The 24464-nt window shown below is 49.2% G+C and overlaps 1 protein-coding gene and 1 long non-coding RNA gene across 9 annotated transcripts in view; one reads left to right on the top strand and one right to left on the bottom strand.

Moving 5' to 3' along the window:
* Positions 1-2365: 2365 nt before the first annotated feature.
* TPM3 (tropomyosin 3) overlaps positions 2366-24464 on the top strand; it is an 89621-nt gene continuing 67522 nt past the window's right edge. For 6 of the 8 annotated variants that reach the window (XM_077321499.1, XM_077321515.1, XM_077321460.1 and 3 more), the window contains exons 1-2: positions 2366-2542; positions 13590-13715. In XM_077321499.1, coding sequence (XP_077177614.1) covers positions 2429-2542; positions 13590-13715 — 240 coding nt within the window. In that variant the 5' untranslated portion in view covers positions 2366-2428. The remainder of the gene's footprint in view (positions 2543-13589; positions 13716-24464) is intronic. The other 2 variants (XM_077321481.1, XM_077321471.1) reach the window with 1 other exon arrangement.
* Positions 9652-13793, bottom strand: LOC143829943 (uncharacterized). Its single transcript, XR_013228293.1, has 3 exons — positions 13568-13793; positions 11053-11189; positions 9652-9753 (listed from the first exon to the last, which is right to left on the bottom strand). It is a non-coding gene; the product is annotated as an uncharacterized LOC143829943 (long non-coding RNA).

The following is a 24464-nucleotide window of genomic DNA, read 5'->3' as shown; positions in this document are numbered from 1 at the left end:
CACTACTCTGGCCTTTGGAAAGAGAAGGGGGAGAGATAATTGTCTTAATTGTTCCCACTTGGCCTTTCACATTGAAAACATAAGCCCTGTGTCTGCTCTCAGGGTAAAGTCAACATATCTTGCTTTATTTCTCTAGTACGGTTATCAGCAGAGCCTCTTGTGGCACAGGGTGGTAAGGCAGCCAACATGTTGTCTGAAGCTCTGCCCATGAGGCTGGGAGTTCAATCCCAGCAGCCGGCTCAAGGTCGACTCAGCCTTCCATCCTTCCGAGGTCGGTAAAATGAGTACCCAGCTTGCTGGGGGGTAAAGGGTAATGACTGGGGAAGGCACTGGCAAACCACCCCGTATTGAGTCTGCCATGAAAACGCTGGAGAGCGTCACCCCAAGGGTCAGACATGACCCGGTGCTTGCACAGGGGATACCTTTACCTTTACCTTTACGGTTACCAGCTCCCGCTTGGGAAATGCATGCAGGTTTTGGGGTACAGTCTGGGGAGAGCTGAGACTTCCGTGGGGCATATAATGTCTTTGAGCGTCTTCCATTTTCTCCAGGGGGACATATCTCTTACTTCTGGAGATGGACTGCAATTCTGGGAGATCTCCAGGCCCCACCTTTCTTCTCTTTCAAATTCTCATTAAATTTCCCCCCCCCCATTTTTTATTTTTATTTTTTGAGAATTGTACCCACTCAGCTTCCTCTTGAAGTAGTTAGTCGAGTCCAGATAATGTATTTCAGCTGGCAGTCAGATGCTTCTGCCAGACCTAAAGGCACATGGAAGCCAGGGATGCGGTTTAGCTCCTTCCATCCAGAGCAGCCCGTTTGCTTGAAAAATGCCATCCGTATGGTGTTAGGGCCGGTTGTTTGGGCTCAAGGTTGTTTTATTGTCTCCCACACTCTTGGCTTCGGAAAGGTCATTGGAGGGGTGTGTGGATGTAGGAGATTGGGGGACCTCGTGTGACCTTCCTTGGCAGGTGCCAGGAATAGCATGAGCCTTTCCAGGGCTGCTGGGGTATTCCCACTGTGGGAACGCCATGAGAATCGAGCGGTGCACGCCCCCTGGAATCAGGCCCTACTGGTTGTTTTCCAGGGTCCTGGGACGACAGCAGAGAATCATAGAATCATAGAGTTGGAAGGGGCCATACAGGCCATCTAGTCCAACCCCCCTGCTCAACGCAGGATCAGCCCGAAGCATCCTAAAGCAGCCAAGAAAAGTGTGTATCCAACCTTTGCTTGAAGTCTGCCAGTGAGGGGGAGCTCACCACCTCCTTAGGCAGCCTATTCCACTGCTGAACTACTCTGATTGTGAAAAAATTTTTCCTGATATCTAGCCTATATCGTTGTACTTCTAGTTTAACCCCATTTCTGCACATCTTTTCCTCTGCAGCCAATGGGAACAACATCCTGCCCTCCTCCAAGTGACAACCTTTCAAATACTTAAAGAGGGCTATCATGTCCCCTCTCAACCTCCTTTTCTCCAGGCTGAACATTCCCAAGTCCCTCAGCCTATCTTCACAGGGCTTGGTCCCTCGGCCCCAGAACATGAGTCCATCTTATTCTTGGCAGTTCAGAGATGAGAGCAGAAATACGAGCAAAGGACCTGGATCGCTGTCTAGGGTCTGTTCAGTACGGTTGACTTAACCAAGTGCAAGTCCAGCCAGGCACCTTTATGACAAGCAAGCTCCTCCCCGGCCACCCGTTTGGTTGCTCTTGAAGGTGCTCGTGGACTCTGGCGCTTTTCTACGGCTGCAAACACACTAACTTGGCCACCCGTCGTGATCTATCTGAAGAAGGGAGCCGTGACTCCCGAAAGCTCCTCCCCTGCCTCAAATCTTGCTAGTCTTGAAGGACTCTTGCTCTTCTCTCCTGCAGCCAAACCGTGGAGTCCTCTGTTTTCCATCCTTTTGCATGGGACTGAGATCTATTTTGCGCACCGGTCCTCGTGGGAAAGACCGGCTGTGCATGTGTTAACAGAACCCCACGGCTTAATCCACCTGCCAGTCTGCGGAAAGATGGGAGGGGAGGCATCTCTTTGCAGGAACAAAGCAAACCCCCACCACCATCACCATGGCTTCCTCCCCCTGCCTGAGGGTTTCTATAAGTGGCTCCCAGCTGTCCCCCAGGGAGCCCAAATATGGCCATGGCCCTAGAGTCACTATGCAAGCATCCTCCACACCCGCAGTCCAGGGCTGAGACAATAGGCCTCTGAAGAGGGACATTTTGGGAGCAGAGGGAGGGGAGAAACGCCACTCCACTCCACTCCAGCCCACCCGCCCACCCCAAGTGGCCCAAGAAAGGCAAGGCCCCTGCGCCAGCTGGCAGGAAGGGGCACTATATAAAGGGCAGAGAGGGAGATGGGAGGTTGCTCCTTCTCTCCCGTGTCCCGCGCGGACGGTTCTCCTCGGCCCGGTCTCTTGCACCCGCCGCCACCATGGAGGCCATTAAGAAGAAGATGCAGATGCTCAAGCTGGACAAGGAGAACGCCCTAGACCGGGCGGAGCAGGCTGAGGCCGAACAGAAGCAAGCGGAGGAGAGGAGCAAGCAGGTAGGGGGCTGCTGGATTGGGGCCATTGGGTGGGGCTGGAATTGGACCCCCTTGGAGGGAGCTTGGTGGCAAGAGAGGTTCCCATGCAAAGGGTCTGTTTCCTTTGCAAGAGGGACCACAGCTCAGTGGCACGGCGCGCAGAAGGTCTTGGGTTCAGTCCCCCACATCTCCAGTTGTAAGGACCGGGCAGTAGCTGATGGGAGAGTCTTTGCTTGAGACCCTGGGGAGCAGCAGCTGGCCTCAGTTGGGGCCGTGGCTCAGTGGCAGAACTCCTGCTTGGCATGTAGGAGGTCCCCGGTTCAATCCCTGGCATCTCCAGCTGAAAGGGCCTGGCTGTAGGTGCAGAGGTGGTTTATCCATGTAGCATGTACTATAGACCCCGCAAAATGCCTCTCCCCCCACACCTGGATCAGGGCCATAACTTCTCTCCTCTCCCCTTTTCCCTCTTTAAGGATACCTCTTTGCACTGTGTGGGACACATCAGCCCTCAGTCTGGCTGTTCCTGCCAAAAATTATACTTTACTAGGGGCCCGCAAATCTTTAAATTGGCTCTGGTACTACGGGCTGCACAAATCCTTAAACTCCTCCAGCCTAGGAGATGGGGAAAACCTCTATCCAAGACACTGGAAAGCGGCAGCTAGTCTTAGAAGGGGCCGTAGCTTGGCGGAAAAGCCTCTGCTTGGCACGCAGAAGGTCCCCAGTTCAATCCCATCTGGCATCTCCAGGTAAAAGATCTGGTTGTGGGTGATGTGAAAGACCCCCACCTGAAAATCCCGGAGGGTTGCTACAGACTGAATAGACGCAATTCTCCAAAGGAGCTCAATGCTGCCTCTCTGTCTGGGGTAGAATGAGGTTGTTCCTCATGCAGAGATGCTGTGGTGTCACTCGGCCTCAGAGGAGAATGGCTGTTGGTTCCCTGCGTTAGTCCCCGATCTGGGCATGTCGGCTTCCAATGATCATAGCAACAGGTAACAATAATGACAAAAACAGGGATGGACAATAAATGCTTTCTAGTTCCACTAAGGGGTAGTCAAACTGCGGCCCTCCAGATGTCCATGGACTACAATTCCCATGAGCCCCTGCCAGCATTCGCTGGCAGGGGCTCATGGGAATTGTAGTCCATGGACATCTGGAGGGCCGCAATTTGACTACCCCTGCACTAACAGTTAATTCTTCCACACTCCATTTTGAGGACTGCAGCATGCCGTGAATGCTCAATTTGGTGAGGCACTTAACCATCCAGCATTGATTTCACACTCTTCGTGGCTGAAACCGGGACTGGGAAGTGGAGGCACAGAGAGCTACGGGGTGGGGTGGGCGGACGGGACTGAATCCAGGGCTGAATACCCTTTCTGTCTAGTGTTGCCAACCTCCAGGTGGTGGCTGGAGATTTCCTGGAATTACGGCTGATCTCCAGGTGACAGAAATCAGTTTCCCTGGAGAAAAAGGACAATTTCTAAGGCAGCGTCTCTGGCATTATGTACCACTGAAGCTGCTTCCCTCCTCAAACTCCGCCCTCCTCCTTAAACTCCACCCCCTATCCAGAGCTGGTTACTCCCCCCCCCCCCCCCCCGGGGACAGGATTCTTATTTATTCAGTCCAGAGATCTGGAAATGCAGAAGTAGCTTTTGTATCAGATTGTCTTGCAATGTTATAGAGAACAAAAATGCTTTATTTTGAAAACAAAAATGCTTTAAAATGCATGTGTTTATCCCTGGACCCCACTAGAAGTGACTTTTCCCCACTGTGTAGCTCCCCTTCCACTGTGTAAATGGTATAGAAAGCTTGGTTTCATTAGAGAATGCTAGAAATTGACTTTTTCAGAAAAAACATGCGCATGGGCGCACAGTTGGCATTCAGCACAGGCCCCACATTGAGATCGCCCTCCTGGTTTTCCAGCAGATCTTTTTGCCTTAATCCTAATAGACCCTGAGATATTTCCCCGATGGAAAGAGGAACAAGCTTAGAATTCTCACACCCGAGAACATGAGTCCCCACATCAGACAAGGTTGTTGCTGTGCGTGTTTCCCACCTGCTGTACAGTGCATGTGTTTACCCTTTTCAATATGGACATGCCTATGTGTCCTCAAGTTACGACTGATTTATGGCAACCCTAGCAAGGGGCTTTCAAGGCAAGCGAGAAGCAGAGGGGGTTGGCCATCAACTTCCTTCGCAGAGCCTTCCTTGGTGGTCCCTCATCCAAATGTTGACCCTGCTGAGCTTCCAACATACGATGACCCCAGCGAGGGCTTTCAAGGCAAGAGAGAAGCAGACCTGGTAGGCCATTGCCTTCCTCTGCAGAGCCTCCCTTGGTGGGCTCCCATCTAAGTGTCGGCCCTGCTTAGCTTCAAAGACATGAAGATCAGATTACACCAGTTTGAGAGCCAGTTTGGTGCAGTGGTTAAGAGTGTGGACTTCTAATCTGGCATGCTGGGTTCGATTCTGCGCACCCCCACATGCAACCAGCTGAGTGACCTTGGGCTCGCCACGGCACTGATAAAACTGTTCTGAGCAAGCAGGAAACTCAGGGCTCTCTCAGCCTCACCCACCCCACAGGGTGTCTGTTGTGAGGAGAGGAAAGGGAAGGCAAATGTCTGCCGTTTTGAGACTCCTTCGGGGAGAGAAACGCGGCCTATAAGAGCCAACTCTTCTTCTTCTTCTTCTTCTTCTTCTTCTTCTTCTTCTTCTTCTTCTTCTTCTCTTCTTCTTCTTCTTCTTCTTCTTCTTCTTCTTCTTCTTCTTCCATGCCATCTTCCCTCCCACACTCTATCCCAGGGGTGGCCAAACTGTGGCTCTCCAGATGTCCATGGACTACAGTTACCATGAGCAGGATAATGGTAGTCCATGGACATCCGAAGAGCTGCGGTTTTGCCACCCTTGCTTATTCAATAGCCCGAGTTCAAAGTCAAGAAGGTGTTTGCTCTTTGGGCAAAAGAGAAGATACCGTCAGGTACTTTCTGAAACTAGGCAGACGTTGCAGTACTTTCCCAAACAGTAAAGTTGGACTCTGTTTCTACTGCAAGTGTGTGGATTATTGTCCCTACACGGTTCTTTTTGTCTTCGCTGCGGTTCAGCATGTACTCCCCCCCACCTCGTTTGGCGATTGTTTTAGAAGCAGCAGTCCAAAACATAATTCTGCAGCTGCAGGGCCATGCACAAACATGTACCATGTGCAGGGGAGGATTCACCAGGGAGACAAGAAGTTTCCATCACAACCAGGGCCGCCTCCCCATGCTCAGAGATGTAACATTTTGAGATCCCAGGGAGGGAGTCCAGCAGCGAAGAATGGACCTCATAGGTCATCTAGTCCAACCCTCTGAACTATGCAGGACACTCACAACCCTCTCGCTCATCCACTGTCACCTGCCACCCCCTTGAGCCTTCACAGAATCAGCCTCTCTGTCAGATGTCTATCCAGCCTCTGTTTAAAAATCCCCAAAGAAGGAGAACCCACCCCCTCCCGAGGAAGCCTGTTCCTCTGAGAAACCGCTCTGACTGTCAGGAACTTCTTCCAGATGTTGAGACGGAGTTTAGAATCATAGAATCATAGAGTTGGAAGGGACCTCCTGGGTCATCTAGTCCAACCCCCTGCACTATGCAGGACACTCACAACCCAATTACTCACCCACTGTCACCTGCCACCCCCTTGAGCCTTCCCAGAATCAGCCTCTCCATCAGATGGCTCTCCAGCCTCTGTTTAAAAATCCCCAAAGACGGAGAACCCACCACCTCCCGAGGAAGCCTGTTCCACTGAGAAACTGCTCTGACTGTCAGGAACGTGAACCTTCACAGAATCAGCCTCTCCATCAGAGGGCAATGACAATACTTTAGCAACTCATGTTTCCAGGAATTTAAGAAGAGCAAGTTTCACATGGCAGAGATGAACTAGTTTAGCATCACATGAATCTGACAGCGTGGTGTGGTGGTTGAGTGGCGGCTTTTAATCTGGCGAGCCAGGTTTGATTCCCTGCTCCTCCGCATGCAGTCAGCTCGTTGACCATGAGCTACTCACAGCCCTGATAGTGCTGCTCTCACAGAGCAGTTCTCTCAGAGCTCTTTCAGACACAGCTGCCTCTCAGGGTGTCTGTTGTGGGGAGAGGAAGGGAAGGCAATTGTCAGCCTCTTGGAGACTCCTTCAGGCAGTGAAAAGTGGGGTATAAAAACCAACTCTTCTTCTTCTTCTTCCGAATGAGACCCTTGGTCCATCACGGTTCGTATTGTGAATTCAGACTGGCAGGTGTTCTTCAGTGTTTTCACATTGCTTATTGGGTGTTGTCAGTCACCCTGGGATTGAACCTGGGATCTCACATGTCTCAGTTCATTGATTTCCCCTTCCCAAGGAATTCTGGGAGTTACAGGGAGGTAGGGCAGCATTTCAGCAACATCACCAAACAGCAGTTCCCAAAACGCTTTGGTAAAAGCCATCTTAATAAAAACGACAGAACACTTTTATAAATTTTCGGCATGGCTAGGGCAAAGGAATGTTCCCTCCCACCATCGCCATGCTAAGGTAAGGCTGAGAGAGCTCTGACAGAACTGTGACAAGCCCAAGGTCACCCAGCTGGCTACATATGAAGGAAGACTGGGGGTTCAAACCCAGCTGTCTAGATTAGAGGCCACTGCTCTCAACCGCCACACCAAGCTGGTTCTTACACGTCTGAAGACATGTCCGTGCACATGAAAGGTTACACCTTGAATAAAACATTGTTGGTCTTAAAGGTGCCCCGGACTCAAACTTTGTCCTGTTGCTTCAGACCAACACGGCTGCCCACTTGCATCTAGCGCCTGAGCATAAGCAGAGTGCATTTTGTTCTTCACCGTCTCGAGGTCATACTGTATGCTACATCTATCTCAGCTGATTGAAGACGGTTCCAATTTTCTGGATTGTAAGCCGCTCTGAGACTCCTTTGGGTTGTCAAAAGCAGGGTACAAAACTCTTCTACAATTAGATGGGAGTTACAATACCACAGTCATGGATGAGTACAGAATGTAATGAAGATGTTTAAAGTAAAGGTAAAGGTATCCCCTGTGCAAGCACCGAGTCGTGTCTGACCCTTGGGGTGACGCCCTCTAGCGTTTCATGGCAGACTCAATATGGGGTGGTTTGCCAGTGCCTTCCCCAGTCATTACCGTTCTACCCCCAGCAAGCTGGGTCCTCATTTTACCGACCTCGGAAGGATGGAAGGCTGAGTCGGCCTTGAGCCGGCTGCTGGGATCAAACTCCCAGCCTCATGGGCAGAGCTTCAGACAGCATGTCAGCTGCCTTACCACCCTGTGCCACAAGAGGCTTTTACCGGATACAAAGAGGGTCTCACAAAAATAACAAGCTGAATTTATGAAAAATGATGACCTGATAAACTTATAATGATCTGTAGAAGTTAAGAGTGGCGGCCTCTAATCTGGAGAACCGGATTTGATTCCCCACTCCTCCACATGCAGCCAGCTGTGTAATGTTGGATCAGGCACAGTTCTCTCAGAGCTCTCTCAGCCTCACTTAACTCACAGGAAGTCTGTTGTGAGGAGAGGAAGGGAAAGGTGTTTGTAAGCCACTTTGAGACTCCTTCAGGTAGTGAAAAGTGGGATATTAAAAACCAGCTCCTCCTCTTTTTTTTCTTCCGTCCTTGTACTTGATAAACATCTTCATTTTGCTGTGTACTAATCCATGATCCACTCTTGACTTACATATATAGTCTTGTAAATCCCAGGTCACAGTCTGACAAAGGGTGCTGTGGAAACGAAAGCTTACAAATTGAATAGGCTAGATATCAGGAAAAAATATTTCACAGTCAGAGTAGTTCAGCAGTGGAATAGGCTGCCTAAGGAGGTGGTGAGCTCCCCCTCGCTGGCAGTCTTCAAGCAAAGGTTGGATACACACTTTTCTTGGATGCTTTAGGATGTTTTGGGCTGATCCTGTGTTGAGCAGGGGGTGGGACTAGATGGCCTGTATGGCCCCTTCCAACTCTATGATTCTATGATTCCATGATTCTATGAATAAAACTTTTTTGGGCTTAAAGGTGGCACTGAACTCAAGCTCTGTTTGGAGGCCTTCTCGATGATTCATTCGCAGCATCCAGCACTCGAACTCAGGACAGAAAGCCGATTCCGGGGCTCCTGATGGCAAACCCCGACTTAGATTCACCCGCCAAGCTCCCTTCTTTCCTGGGTGTGTGTTCGACAAGAGGTGGAGAGGGGTGGGCAGACAGCATCTGCATGCAGGCTGGGTCCCTTCTCCACTGGGTTCTGGTTTCACATTCCTTGAGCCTGACAAAGTGATGGCAAACAAAAGGGAGAAAGGCCAGCGTGGCCGTGCTCAGGATGACTCTGGGGTGACCAAACTGCTGACAATAGGACAGGAAGGGGCACTTGAGGCTCCACGTTCTGGATTTCCAGACAGGGCCGGTTTATTTCGAGCTGGGAATGCAAGAACTCAGGTCAACCCTCCCCAAACTGCACGAATGGACGGTCTGAAGCCTGTAGGAACCAAAGGAAATTTATGTCCCACTTTTTGCCCTAGGTTTTGCTCAAGTAGCTTACAAATTTTCAGAATTATATCAACTATTTGCCAGTGGTTAATCCCAAACAGGGGTCCATGGACTCCTAGGCATCTACAGGGATTCCAGAGGGGGATCCGCAGAATTTCCCTTCCTACCTAAATGGACTTGACCACAAACTAGGGAACTGGCTGCTTCACGCAGAGGGCTTGGTGGGTAGACTGTGGGTGTTAAAATCAAAGAGGGAGGGAGGGAGGGAGGGAGGGAGGGAGGGAGTCGGTTATGGCATGAGATGGGGGTCCAGGCTGTTTTCTCTTCTCCTGCCCTTTTACGAAGGGCAAAGCCACCATAGTAGTAGTAAAGGTGTGGGAGGAGAGTGAAAGAAGCGCGAAGGGTGTGTATGGTTATGCCACTTCTGGGGGCGTGGCAAGGTGGCATGGCTAGCTGACATCACTTCCGGGGGTCCTTGAATCCTGAAAATTTATTTCAGGGGCTCCTATATGATCCAAAATTTGAAAAAGGCCGTGATAGGCTTTACAAAGAATTGTATTTATTTACTTGTCCTTTTTGACCAATCAGGGAACTAAAACGAAAACAGCTCACTTTGTTCTTTCCTCCTCTTCATAACTGTGTGGGCTGGGTTCCTTATCCACCGGGTTCCAGTTTCACATTCCTTGAGTCTGACCATCAGCTTTCTGCCCTGAGTTCGAGTGCTGAATGCTGGGAATGAATCATTGTTAGGCGCTTTGAGTCTGCCAGGTAGATGGTAGCTTATAAATGTTTCAAATGTATATCCATAGCGACCCAGTGACATAGGCTAGGTTGAGATTTATATCCTCCCCAACAGGGACCCAAAGTGTCTTATAACCCTTCTCCCCTGCATTTCATCCTCATAACAACCCTGTAAAGTGGGCTAGAGTCAGGGTATGTGGCTGGCCCAAGGGCACCCAGCAAACTTCCATGGCAGAGTAGGGATTCGAACCTGGGTCTCCCAGGTCCTAGATTGACACCCAAGCCCAGCCTTTTTCAACCTCTTGACCATGGAGGAGCCCCTGAAATAAATGTTCAGTCTTCAAGGATCCCTGGAAGTGATGTCAACTGGCCACGCCTCCCTGCTATGCCCCCGGAAGTGACATATCACCACACATCAACACCCGTACCCTTTGCTTTTAGAGAGCCAGCTTGGTGTAGAGAGAGCCAGCTTGGTGTAGAGAGAGCCAGCTTGGTGTAGAGAGAGCCAGTTTGGTGTAGTGGTTAGGAGTGCAGACTTCTAATCTGGCGAGCTGGGTTTGATTCCCCGCTCCCCCACATGCAGCGGGCTGGGTGACCTTGGGTGTGCCCATCTGTAAACCGCTCCCACAGGAGCGGTCTAAATAAAGCAGTAAGCCCTAGATGGGAGGAGAAAGGGGCGGGGCGAGTTGGGATAAAAACTTAAAGGGGCCAATCGGGAGCCGCAAAGTGGCTCTCGGTTGGCCCCTCTGAGTGTCAGTCCGGGGCCAAGTGAGGGGGCCGGGTGAAAAGGCTTCACCACCAGGAAACAAACAGGGCCACTGCATCTTTGACGGCAAAGCCGGGCCCTGGGAAGGGGAAAGGCTTCAGTGTGGCGAAAGGAGCATGCCTGCCGCGTCAGAGACACAGCGGGCCTGCTGCTTTCACCGTGCCGAAGCCAGGGCATCAGGGGGGAGGGGGCAAGGGGAAATGCCGGTGCCTCGGGGGAAGACTTGGCCACCGGGGGGGGGGGGGGCAGCAGGGCTCCAAGGCTAGCACTCCTTGTATTAAAAAATACAATGGGCTTTAAATCTAGTACCACTGATAAAGCTGTTCTGACCGAGCAGTGAAATCAGGGCTCTAGCAGCCTCACCTCCCTCACAGGGTGTCTGTTGTGGGGAGAGGAAAAGTACATGTAGTTGGCATCACGCAAGAAGTGACCCAACAACACCTGGGTGACTGTCTGGCGTTTTGGCACTAATCCTATTGTAAACCTACCACATAATTTTTGCCAGAATACTAGAGCATCACCTGGACATCACTGGTGTCATCCCTTCCCATGCCATGCCAGCAAAGAGGCCTAAGCGTTCTCCTTTCTTCTGGTAAGCTTGTCCCAGCAGCCTGGGATAGGTCCTGGCAGCAAAGGGCTTGGTGCTTCCACTACAGGTCTGGAACACCATGGGACAAAAATACAGAAAGAAATTTGTGACAATTGGTCTCCTTTCCTCTTCCAACACAACTGATTTCTTGCCAGCAAATGACACGTTTTGGATTTCACCCCCATGAAAATAAGCAGTGGTCCCCAACCTTTTTATCACCGGGAACTCCCAGCCTCATGGGCACAGCTTTCAGACAGCATATCTGCTGCATTACCACTCTGCGCCACAAGAGGCTCTGCACAGCTCTAAGGCAGTGGTCCCCAACCTTTTTATCACCGGGGACCACTCAACACCGGGGACCACTCAACGCCTTTTACTGAGGCCCAGTGGGGGGGGGGGGGTAGTTTACTCCTCTACTCTCAACCACTGCCCTGACGCTCTCTGATCGCTATGGTCATGTTTAAACATCCCTTCAAAATAAGATACAGACACGCCACAACAATGAAGTGTGTTGTAAAGGGCCGGGGGGGGGGGATGAAGTAAAGGGTCGGGTGGGGGGAAGGCATCCTTCGGGGCCCACCTCCAATTAGTCGAAGGACCACATGTGGTCCGCAGCCCACAGGTTGGGGATCGCTAAAAATAAGGACAGAGTTTAGTAGAAAAGTCATGATAGTCTGCTGCAGGCCAAATAAAGATTCTTATGCCTGCTTCAAGACTGTTTATTATGCCATGTCAGCCAGAATCAGATGCAAGAAGTGTTCACAATCCATTGATGGAGATAACTATAACCCAACCTAAAAACAGAAGAAGATGGGGTTGTTGTTTCAACGTTTCCCAAGAAAAGGTGTGTGACTTTACAGTGCACACCACAAATGTAAATAAGATCCAGTCAATCCACTTAGACTGGGTGTGGGCCATCCCTAATAGCTGAGTTAATAAATTGGGATGAACAGGAAACAGCATACATATGAACTTGTAGGGAGGAACAATGTTTTTTTCTTGTGAAATAACCACTCTGGTCCCATTTGCTTTTCCCTCACTTTCATTGTGCATGTCCATCATGTTTTCTTTATTGTCTTCACTGATTATCCTCCATTTAGCACTCAGTTCCCTTTCTGGTTGCTATTTTGAGAGTGATTTTGTATCAATTTTCCCTTGTTTTGCTTCCAAGTCAAAAGTAATTAAAAAGTGTATAGATTCCCTCAGATTTCCACCACACACCTTTTTGACGCCTCACAAAGGTCATCCTTGTATCTTCATCACTGTGCAAGCTCTATTTCCCTTCATTTTTTTTTTTTTACAACTGGTATGAGTTGAGTGATATGAGACTATCGCTTGTCTCAGATTGCTGAATTGTAAAAAATTAAAAAGATGGAGGGGGGGAGTATAAAAACAGCTGCATGTGGTTTAGTTTCTGGCTGGAATTGATTTAAAAGTGGGGTCATAGAGGAGGCAACAGCAGTGTCCACAGTGCAAAAAGAAAAAAAAAAGATTTCAGTACTGCATGGAAACAAAAAAGGGGGGAATTGTCAGCATGGAATGAAATTGAGATAAAATGGGGGAGGGGAGGGAGAGAATGGGATTGTAAACCTATAGCTTTGAAAACACTGCTGAACGTACTTCAAAAGCATATAGATTCCCTTGGATTTCCTCCCCCCCACCCTTTTGACACCCCTATAAGGTTACTCCTTTACCAACACTGAGGTCATTCTGCCCTCCCAGCACCTCCTGCTGGCCTACCCGCTTCATCAATATAGAAGCTCGATTTCCCCCTTGTTTTTAAATTTTTATAATATTTTTCACAAGTGGCATGAGCCTAGTAACATGAAACTATTGCGAGTCTCGGGTCACTGAATTAAAAGAAAATAAAACAACAGGAGGGGAAGAGTTTAAAAGGAACGACATGAAGTTTAGTTCCCTGCTGATATTGTTTTAAAAGGGGGATCAGAGAGAAACAAAACAGCAGTGTCCCGAGTTCAAAAACTCCTTCCATCCTTCCTTTCTGTTCCCTTTCATTCAACAAAAACACAAAACCCAAACTACGAAGATTTCAAAGGAAGGAGTTCACTGGGCACTGCTGTGCAGCTGCGACTGAGCTATTGAATAAATGTTTTAAAAATTGGATACCTCCCCCACATGTTCTACCCTGATTTAGAAAAGTGTGTGTGTGTGTGGGGGGGGGGGTTGTTAATTCTAGCTGCAAATTAAATACGGTGGAGGGGAAAGAATGGTGTGTAAAGTGGGCATAGAATCCAAATTCAAGACTAAAGTCTTACTGCTCTGAAAATCTATGCTAAGATGTATGCTCAACAGCTTCTTGCTGGCACTTCCCCTTGAGATCTGTATGATAATAAAGGGGGATCTAAATGTTAAGAGGTGTCCAAGGAGTGTGTGGAGAGAAAGAGAACAGGTTTTCCATGCCGTGTCCAAGCAGTGACCCTTTTTACCTCTTCTTTCTTCATTCTATAGCTAGAAGATGAACTCGCTGCCATGCAGAAGAAGCTAAAGGGGACGGAGGATGAACTGGACAAATATTCCGAAGCTCTCAAAGACGCACAGGAGAAGCTGGAGTTGGCTGAGAAGAAGGCTGCAGATGTATGTATCACAGGTGTGGGTGGGGCTGACACCTCTTTCTGAGGCACACGTGATGATTCACTAATTCCTTTTTGAGGTGGGGGGGTATGTTGTGACAAACCTTCGATGGTCATCACCCCAAGAAGGCCAATCTGAAAGGGGCAGTGTATAAATAGATAAAATAAAAGCTGGTGGCAGTATTGTATAGTGCAGGGAGGTGAGTGCAACCACAAAATGGCTACCACAGGAGGTTAGGCCAAGATGGTTAGTCGGAGAGGGGCTGTATGTCAATCAAACTATAAATAAATTAAACAAAACTGGTGGTATCATTGCATAGTGGAAGGGTCCCTGATCTTTTTGACCCTGTAGACACCTTTGGAATCCGAAATAGGGGGGTGGGTGCAACCACAAAATGGCTGCCACTGGAGTTGAGGCTGGTCACAAAATGGCTGCCACTGGAGGTGGGCTGGTCACAAAATGGCTGCCACTGGAGGTGGGGCTGGTCACAAAATGGCTGCCACTGGAGGTGAGGCTGGTCACAAAATGGCTGCCACTGGAGGTGGGGCTGGTCACAGAATGGCTGCCACTGGAGATGGGGCTGGTCACAAAATGGCTGCCACTGGAGATGGGGCTGGTCACAAAACGGCTGCCACTGGAGGTGAGCCTGGTCACACAATGGGTGCCACTGGACAAACCCTTACTATGATGAATAGTACAGACTCCAGAATTTCGTGAGCCGAGAGCCAAGGTGATAACCGATATGCTGTAACCTGAAAATATTTGGAAGTCTCACAAGCACTGAAGAAGACAGGGAAAATGGGGAATTGAGTACTCCGGCAACCCGTTCTGATTGTGTTCAGATGAGAATCGACTATTAGAGGAATAATTTAATATTTGATTTGACTTTCCATACCTGTGGAATTCCATTTTGAATCATAGTTGATGTTTTAGCTGGATCCTTGTTCGCCCAGTGCAATCATTCCTGGGAAATGTTGTTTCCCTAGTCCCCTCCAACCCTGCTTTTCAATTCTTTGCTAGTAAATTAACGCAGGAAAAATAAATGCAGAGGGGAAAAAAACTTTTTTTTCAAGCCAATGTCCCAAAGTCATGGAGCAGGCAGGCCCTTCTGTACCCTGACCCCTGTGGCCAGAAAAACGGAAAGTGCCGAGAGCACCAGCCAAGGAAAAGGAAATGCTCTTGTTCTGAAAATAGCTGTATCTTTTCCAACAAACTTTGCGGTCAGGCTGGTGACTGAAGCCTCACCAAACTGCCACTAACTTTGATGCAACAAGGCTCACAGAGCCCCAGCTCCACCCAACTATTTTTAGAGGGGTTTTCCCCTTGAAAACTCTGCACTGCAAGTTCAACCTCGCACACAAACGCAGGCCGACTAACCCAGCCGGAACCGTGTTTAACACAGAACGCTCACGGATCCGGCTCTGCGTGCCAGTCACCTGTGGCACTCAGTTGCCAACTTCCAGGCGGGGCCCTGATTTCCTGGAATATCTCCAAACTCCAGAGATCCGTTCTCCTGAAGAGAATTGCAGCTTCCAAGGGTAGAGTCTACCGTCGTGTACCCTACAAAGATCCCAGGTTACCTTTCCCGGAAATGGTTTTCACTGAAGGTTTTTTTTTTTTTTTTGTGGGGGTGGGTGGGTGGGAGATAAAAATGACAACACTAAAGGGAAAAAAGGAAAGGAAAAAAGATAAATATAAGGCTATATAAAGAAAAGACTTCCAATTTTCTCTACAAATATAAGCAAAACTACCAACTGAACAAACTCTACAATTTTAAAAGGAAAAAAAAACCTCTTTCCCTCCCATTCTCTAAGGTCCATTCCGCACAAGTTTAATGTAGCAGAAGGGTTGCAGATTGTAAACGCTACAAATGTGCAGTTCCGCAAGACGTCGCACACAATCTGCAACAATCCTGCAACAGTTCAGCGAAAAGTGATTAGTTGTTGCGCTTCTAGGGAAATCGGGAAAAGTGGATTCACCCTCCGAAAAGCGCTACACTCTTGCAAGCAATTTCCCCCTCCCAATCACCCAAACCTCAAATCATCAATTCACACTGAAGTTCCTCTAGGGCAGCCATTTTTTTAACATTGAGAAACCCCTGAAACATCCGTTGGGCTTCGAGAAACCTCAGAAGTGGCACCATGATGCAGAATATAGTTGGGAAGTATAGCTGTGGACACGCCCCTCCTGGGCCTTTATCCTTCCCAATCACTGGCCATTTTGGGAGGGGTGGTGGTGGTTGACATGACCATATATGGTCATATCACCCAATACAAACCAATTTTTAATAAATGTAAAATGTAAAAATAAATAAATAACATCTTGTAGTCTGGAGATAAACTGCAATTCCAGGTAAGGATGCCAGTTCCCATTTGGGATGTGGGGATCCCCTGGAATTACAAATCACCTCCAGGCTAAAGTGGTCTGTTCCCCTGGAGGAAATGGCTGCTTGGGAGGGTGGACTCTGTAGTATTATCCTCCACTGAAGTCCCTCCCTGCCCCAAATCCCGCCCACTCCTGGCTCCACCCCCAAAATCTCCGGATATTTCTCAGCCCCGAGCTGACAGCCCAAATTCCAGGAGATTCCCCAGGCCTCACCTGGAGGCTGGCATCCCTGGGTCTGCCTGGAGCTTACAATTGCCCACCCTTCCTCTCCCCACAACAGACACCCTATAAGGGGGGGAGAGGGGGCTGAGAGAGCTCTGAGAGAACTGTGACCGCCCCAATGTTACCCAGCTGGCTGCATGCAGAGGAGGAAGGGGGAATCAAACCTGGTTCTCCAGATTAGAGTCCTCCGCTCTTAACCACAACACCAAGCTGGCTCTTTCGTGCGTACCTGCTATGTGTCTCACAGAACACCTGCTGCTACCGAAGGAAACTTTGAGTCACCCATGCCTCATACCTCAGCAAAGAAAGCACCTTGGGCCTGCTTAGAGACAGACACTCTGCAGTTCGGCCTAAGGGGACTCCAAATCAGAGCTGTCTCCTAAGGCCTGGGCCTCGGCGGGAAAGGGGTGCCGTGCTGCCGTTCCCCCCCATGTCTGCAATTCTTGCATTGATGACAGCGGTCTCTAGGAAAACAGAGGCATTGGGTTTCTCCTGGCGTGAGGACTGCCCAATCCATCAAATGGCAAAGGGCTGTCAGCACCCCATGCAGCTGCTGCCTGGCATTAGGAAGGGATTATCTGTACAGATTTATCGCCTGGAAATATTTGACGGACATCTGAGCGTTGGCCACCTCCAAAGAGCCCGCCCTTCAGGGCCGGCTTGATTGACGGGAGGGTGATGAGGGTGTTGGAGCACCGCCCCTGGGAGGATAGACCAAAAAGTCCAGGATTTATCAGTTTAGGAAATAAGACAACAGTGGGAACATGATTTAGAGGTTTATAGAATTACGCATGGAGTAGAGACAAAGGGAAATTTTTTCTCCCTTAGCCAAGATTCTAGAACTCAAGGGCATCCAGTGAAGCTCATGGGCAATCAAGAATCCACTGGACAACCAAGGGCCTGAGTTGGGCCAGTGCGGCTGTCCTCTGGAAGCAGGGATCAGCCGCACAACCAGGCAGATGCTGGCCTGGGCCTTAATCACCGTGCAGAAAAGGTCAATGTGAGTGCAGTAAGCTGAGGCAGCCCCTGTTTCATCCTCCTGGGTCAGCTCCCACCACACTGTACCAGAATAGCTAAAGTGCCCGCAGGCTCAGAAAGATTGGGGACCCCTGCTCTATGGCATTATACCCCAAAAGGTCCCTCCCCTTCTGAAATCCCACCCTCCATCCCCAATCTTCAGGTATTCCCCACTCCAGAGTTGGCGACCTTGTAAACACAGGTGAGTGGTTAATGGTGGAGTTGATGCCCGCTAGAATTTGGGTTTTTGGGATGCCACCTAGGGCTTTTGGGAGAATGGTCAGTATATTTTAACGTCAAACAGATGTAAAGGCATAAAAAAGGCGTAATCATGGAACGTGCTTCTAGTTTTTCTTCAGAAACTTTAGGCACCTGCAGCTAAGGAATCTCCCTGGGGGCACAGGGGCCACAACATATAAGGCCCTGCTTTGTAGGCCAGTGGGGCAGCACCAAAAAAAAAAAAAACCAAAGAGGACAGGGTGGTCTCTAAAGGAGATGTTACCCCTTGAGGGACAAAGGGATAGGACAATCAGTCCCTTTAAAGCAGGGGTAGTCAAACTGCGGCCCTCCAGATGTCCATGGACTACAATTCCCATGAGCCCCTGCCAGCATTCGCTGGCAGGGGCTCCTGGGAATTGTAGTCCATGAACATCTGGAGGGCCGCAGTTTGACTACCCCTGCTTTAGTGGGTCACTGCTTTCGAAAAACTTCCTTCTCACATCTTTTTCTACCCCACCTGTCAGTCTCTGTTCACCTAGCATGGCTACCCACTTGCTAGGTTAAGATTTCAGCTAGGTTTTTCAGCTAGGTTAAGATTTCCATGTATTCTTAAACTGGCCAGGAGAGGGGGTCAGAGAACACATTCCTTTCCCAGAAGACCAAATTCCTTCCCATCCTGTTAATACAACGGTTGGCTCAAGGACATAAGAAGAGCCCTGTCGGATTGGATCAACAGCTAGGGAGGTCAGACTCCAGGTGGGAGCTGGGGATCCCCTGGAGTTGCAGCTCCTCTCCAGACGACAGAGATCACTTGCTCTGGAGAACATGGATGCTTTGGAGCAGGGGTAGTCAACCTGTGGCTCTCCAGATGTCATGTTGTTGTTGTTAGGTGCGAAGTCGTGTCCGACCCATCGTGACCCCATGGACAATGATCCTCCAGGCCTTCCTGTCCTCTACCATTCCCCGGAGTCTATTTAAGTTTGCACCTACTGCTTCAGTGACTCCATCCAGCCACCTCATTCTCTGTCGTCCCCTTCTTTTTTTGCCCTCGATCGCTCCCAGCATTAGGCTCTTCTCCAGGGAGTCCTTCCTTCTCATGAGGTGGCCAAAGTATTTGAGTTTCATCTTCAGGATCTGGCCTTCTAAGGAGCAGTCAGGGCTGATCTCCTCTAGGACTGACCGGTTTGTTCGCCTTGCAGTCCAAGGGACTTGCAAGAGTCTTCTCTAGCACCAGAGTTCAAAAGCCTCAATTCTTTGATGCTCGGCCTTCCTTATGGTCCAACTTTCGCAGCCATACATTGCAACTGGGAAGACCATACCCTTGACTAAACGCACTCCAGATGTCATAGAATCATAGAATCATAGAGTTGGAAGGGGCCATACAGGCCATCTAGTCCAAAACCCCTGCTCAACACACGATCAGCCCAAAGCATCTTAAAGCAAATGCTGGCAGGCGCTCATGGGAATTGTAGTCCATGGACATCTGGAGGACCACAGGTTGACTACCCCTGCTTTGGAGGCTGCGCTCTAGGCCTGTTTCCGCAGTTGTGCAAAATACTGCTTTAGCCTTCCTGAAGTGCCACCGAATGACAAACCTTTTCAAACCCAGCTGTAGATTAGAGGCCGCTGCTTGTAACCTCTACACCAGGCTGGCTCTCAGGCCTCCCTTAGAAACTAAAAGTGACCGATTTGCTGAGTACTTCTGGCATCGTTCCTCGGGCGTTCCCCGTTAACCAAGACTCTGGCTCTGTGCAAAACGGTCTCTCTGCGGACCCAACGAGGAAGGGAGCCAGGCTAAAAAGGGGCTGTGAGGCTGTTCTATGAAGGCTTACCAACTTCCTCCTTGAGCTCTCTCACTTTTACAAACTGCCCTCCAAGCCACAAAGACCAGTTCCCCTGGAGGGAAAAAGAAAGGCTGCTCTCACAGAATCATAGAATCATAGAGTTGGAAGGGGCCACACAGGCCATCTAGTCCAACCCCCTGCTGTACTCAGGATTAGCCCTAAGCATCCTAAAGCATCCAAGAAAAGTGTGTATCCGACCTTTGCTTGAAGACTGCCAGTGAGGGGGAGCTCACCACCTCCTTAGGCAGCCTATTCCACTGCTGAACTACTCTGACTGTGAAAAACTTTTTCCTGATATCTAGCCTATATCGTTGTACTTGTAGTTTAAACCTATTACTGCGTGTCCTCTCCTCTGCAGCCAGCAGAAACAGCATCCTGCCCTCCTCCAAGTGACAACCTTTCAAATTCTTAAAGAGGGCTATCATGTCCCCTCTCAACCTCCTTTTCTCCAAGCTGAACATTCCCAAGTCCCTCAACCTATCTTCATAGGGCTTGTTCCCAGATCATCTTCGTCGCTCTCCTCTGTACCCTTTCAATTTTATCTACATCCTTCTTAGAATCATAGAATAGAATCATAGAATCATAGAGTTGGAAGGGGCCATACAGGCCATCTAGTCCAACCCCCTGCTCAACGCAGGATTAGCCCTAAGCATCCTAAAGCATCCAAGAAAAGTGTGTATCCAACCTTTGCTTGAAGACTGCCAGTGAGGGGGAGCTCACCACCTCCTTAGGCAGCCTATTCCACTGCTGAACTACTCTGACTGTGAAAAACTTTTTCCTGATATCTAGCCTATATCGTTGTACTTGAAATTTAAACCCATTACTGCGTGTCCTCTCCTCTGCAGCCAACAGAAACAGCATCCTGCCCTCCTCCAAGTGACAACCTTTCAAATACTTAAAGAGGGCTATCAGGTCCCCTCTCAACCTCCTTTTCTCCAGGCTGAACATTACCAAGTCCCTCAACCTATCTTCATAGGGCTTGGTCCCTTGGCCCCAGATCATCTTCGCTTGAAGACTGAAGGGGAGGTCACCACCTCCTTAGGCAGCCTATTCCACTGCTGAACTACTCTGACTGTGAAAAACTTTTTCCTGATATCTAGCCTATATCGTTGTACTTGAAGTTTAAACCCATTACTGCGTGTCCTCTCCTCTGCAGCCAGCAGAAACAGCATCCTGCCCTCCTCCAAATGACAACCTTTCAAATACTTAAAGAGGGCTATCAGGTCCCCTCTCAACCTCCTTTTCTCCAGGCTGAACATTACCAAGTCCCTCAACCTATCTTCATAGGGCTTGGTCCCTTGGCCCAAGGTGGACTCTCTAGTATTATAACCCTGCAAAGGTCCCTCGCCTCCCCAAACCCAGCTCTCGTAGGGATGCCAGTCCCCAGTGGAACCTTGGGATTCCCTGGAATTACAGCTGTTCTCAAGGCAGCAGAGACCAGTTCCCCTGGCATAGATGGCTGCTTTGCAGGGGAGAATCCAGAGCAGGGGTAGTCAAACTGCGGCAGCTACAGCAGGGGAGCCACTTTGGACGGCTAGGCACTTCAGGTACCTGAGAGCAGGGGTAGTCAAACTGCGGCCCTCCAGATGTCCATGGACTACAATTCCCATGAGCCCCTGCCAGCAAATGCTGGCAGGGGCTCATGGGAATTGTAGTCCATGGACATCTGGAGGGCCGCAGTTTGACTACCCCTGCTCCAGAGCATTGGCCTCCACTGAGGTCCCCGTGTCCCACCAGGTGAATGGCATCCTTTGCTTGGGGACAGGGTTCCAGGTGTTTCCTTTGGCTATGAGGAAACCCCCGCCAAGTTCCCTCCCTTGATCCATTCTGTTGTGCTATGGTCGAATATAAGTATAACAAATTAAATTGCAAATCTTTAGTACAATACATGTGCACGTATAGAACTTGAAAACATCAGCATGTATCACGCTCTGTTGCACAAAGCCAAAATGTTTTCACCAGATAACCAAATGCGTTTCAACCCCCCTCAGTCGTCCACGTTCCATGAGACATGTGAGAATACACTCAGGTACAGAGAGGGCTTCTATAAGGGTGGCATTTTGATGACTAAATATTTTAATTGGAGTGCTCCGAGAGATATATTTGGATAACTTTTCATTAGGGTGGGAGCCTCTCCATTCGTATTGTTTACTACCTTATAGTCCCCATGACATCACAGGAGTGCATTTAAATATTAGAGCACTGAAGAAGACCCCAAGGGGGTCTGAAACACATTTGGTTATCTGGTCGTTTATCCATGTGTCAAAACGTTTGGGATTTGTGCAAGAGAGCATGATATACATTGATGTTTTAAGGTTTTATTTCATATATTTCTATTTCTATTTCTATACTGTCTTCCCTCCCTGGAGGCTCAGAACAGTTTACATAAAACATAGAAAACAGTACAAGAAACAATCCATAAAATGTAGGTAAAGGTAAAGGTGAAGGTATCCCCTGTGCAAGCACCGAGTCATGTCTGACCCTTGGGGTGACGCCCTCTAACGTTTTCTTGGCAGACTCAATACGGGGTGGTTTGCCATTGCCTTCCCCAGTCATTACCGTTTACCCCCCAGCAAGCCGGGTACTCATTTTACCGACCTCGGAAGGATGGAAGGCTGAGTCAACCTTGAGCCAGCTGCTGGGATTGAACTCCCAGCCTCATGGGCAAAGCTTTCAGATGGCTGCCTTACCACTCTGCGCCACAAGAGGCTCTTTAACATGTAGATAACCATAATATTAATACTGATAATTATATAACTACTGTACATGTGTTCATGTATTGTAATAAAGATTTGCATTTTAACTTTTTCTACTTTTACCTGTTCTGCTGCTGCACAATCTTTTAGGTTCCTAACTTGTGCGCACAGTTTGTTCCCTCTTTTGTTGTTCCTAGGGTCAAACCTGACAGCACTTTTCCCAGCATGCCTTGCAAGGCAGCCATACTGAGTTTCATTTTGGAGTGCATCGTTTCTCATGCTATACTGGAGCACGGGCATTGATACTATGCTTTGAACCGCCCCGAGCCACAAGGGAGGGTGGTATCGAAACGTAAATTAATTAACGAAATAATGAAAACAAACTAACAAATACATGTAGATGACCCATGAGGTCCCTTCCAACTCTATGATTATATGATATATGATATTTCTTTGAAGGCCCACCAGGCAGTATGGCTCTCTCGCAAGGCATGCTGGGAAAACCCCTGTCAAGCCTTAGCGCAGCGGGACAGGTCAATGGAATGTTTGTTCCCCCTCCCTCCAGCATTGTCTCCCTGGTAGACTAGAATACTTGATGGGTCAGATCATTAAAAGCTTAGCGCCGCTTTAGGCCTGGGAGTCGGGAGACAGCTTTGCAGCTCTTTCCTTGAGCGTTCTTCAGTGCTGAGACAGCGGGACGCTCCTCGGCGACTCCAAGCTGGCGAGAGGCACCTTGGAATCCCTGCCCGCCATGCCAAGGGATGTGACAGGAGCTGGTGCTAATTGCCGAGTCAGGCGAAGGATTGCTTGGCTGGCCGCAGAGAGGAATGAATAAGACTTGACGGATGCAAGGGCTTTGTGGGAGGCATTCCGCCCGCTTCCTCCAGGCCCTTCCAGATGGCGACTCCGCTCTCCCCGCCCCACCTCACGCCACGGCTGCTTTTATGACTGCAGTGCTAAGTCCAAAGTCAGGGGAAGGGAGCCCAACGAAGAGATATCGGCCCAAATGCGTCACTCTGTTGGAGCAGAAAGCAGGCAAAGATTAGCGTCTCTGAGTGTTTTTAATTGGTTTGGCGTTTTGACATAGACTGCAGGGGTAGTCAAACTGCGGCCCTCCAGATGTGCATGGACTACAATTCCCAGGAGCCCTTGCCAGCATTCGCCAGCGAATGCTGGCAAGGGCTCCTGGGAATTGTAGTCCATGGACATCTGGAGGGCCGCAGTTTGACTACCACACTATAGTTTTTTTGTTGTTTGGGTCTTTTTCTTTTCCCCCACGTAACGTTCATGCTGGAGAGGTTACTTTAAATGTAATAAATAAGTATAACAACAGGTTTTTACTTCTAACCTGCCCGTCTATAATGCTCAGGGCAGGTAAAAATTATACAAACAACATACAACATTTTAAAACATTACATTCCACTCTCACTTCAGGGAAAGCCGGCTTGGTGTAGTGGTTAAGAGCAGCGGCTTCTGATCTGGTGAGGTGGATTTGATTCCCCGCTCCTCTTTCACATGCAGCCAGCTGGGTGACCTTGGGCTCACCACAGCATGGATAAAGCTGTTCTGACTGAGCAGGAATCTCAGGGCTCTCTCAGCCTCACCCACCTCACAGGGTGTCTGTTGTGGGGAGAGGAAAGGGAAGGCGACTGTAAGCTGCTTTGAGACTCCTTCGGGTAGAGAAAAGCGGCATATAAGAACCAACTCTTCTTCCTCTTCAGTAATCTCAGGGCTCTCTCAGCCTCACCCACCTCACAGGGTGTCTGTTGTGGGGAAAGGGAAGGCGACTGTAAGCCGCTTTGAAACTCATGGTAGAGAAAAGCGGCATATAAGAACTGACTCTTCTTCTTCTCCATTGGTAAATTGTACTGGCAGAGATGGCACAGCATGAAATTGCCATGAATTATGTATGATTAAGCAGGTGTTCACCACAAACATTTGTGCTATTTCCTTGCAGAGAGTTGCTTGATAAGATGATCTTGTATAAACGGCTTGCCCATTAACATACCAAAAACTATCAATACATGCACAGATAAGCACGGGGCCCTATACTTGTTGGCCCCCGGGCAATTGCCCCGCATGCCCACATGTTAAGTCGGCCCTTTCTTGAATAAAACTTTGTGGGTTTTGAAGGTGCCACTGGACTCAAACTTTGTTAAACATGAAGAAGAAGAAGAATTGGTTCTTATATGCTGCTTTTCTCTACCCGAAGGAGGCTCAAAGCGGCTTACAGTCTCCTTCCCATTCCTCTCCCCACAACAGACACCCTGTGGGGTGCGTGAGGCTGAGAGAGCCCTGATATCACTGCTCAGTCAGAACAGTTTTATCAGTGCCGTGGCGAGCCCAAGGTCACCCAGCTGGCTGCATGT

This window comes from Paroedura picta, chromosome 1, assembly GCF_049243985.1.
Source record: "Paroedura picta isolate Pp20150507F chromosome 1, Ppicta_v3.0, whole genome shotgun sequence".
Lineage (NCBI taxonomy): Eukaryota > Metazoa > Chordata > Lepidosauria > Squamata > Gekkonidae > Paroedura > Paroedura picta.
Note: the sequence above shows the minus strand (reverse complement) of the source record. Positions and strands in the feature narration are given on the sequence as shown.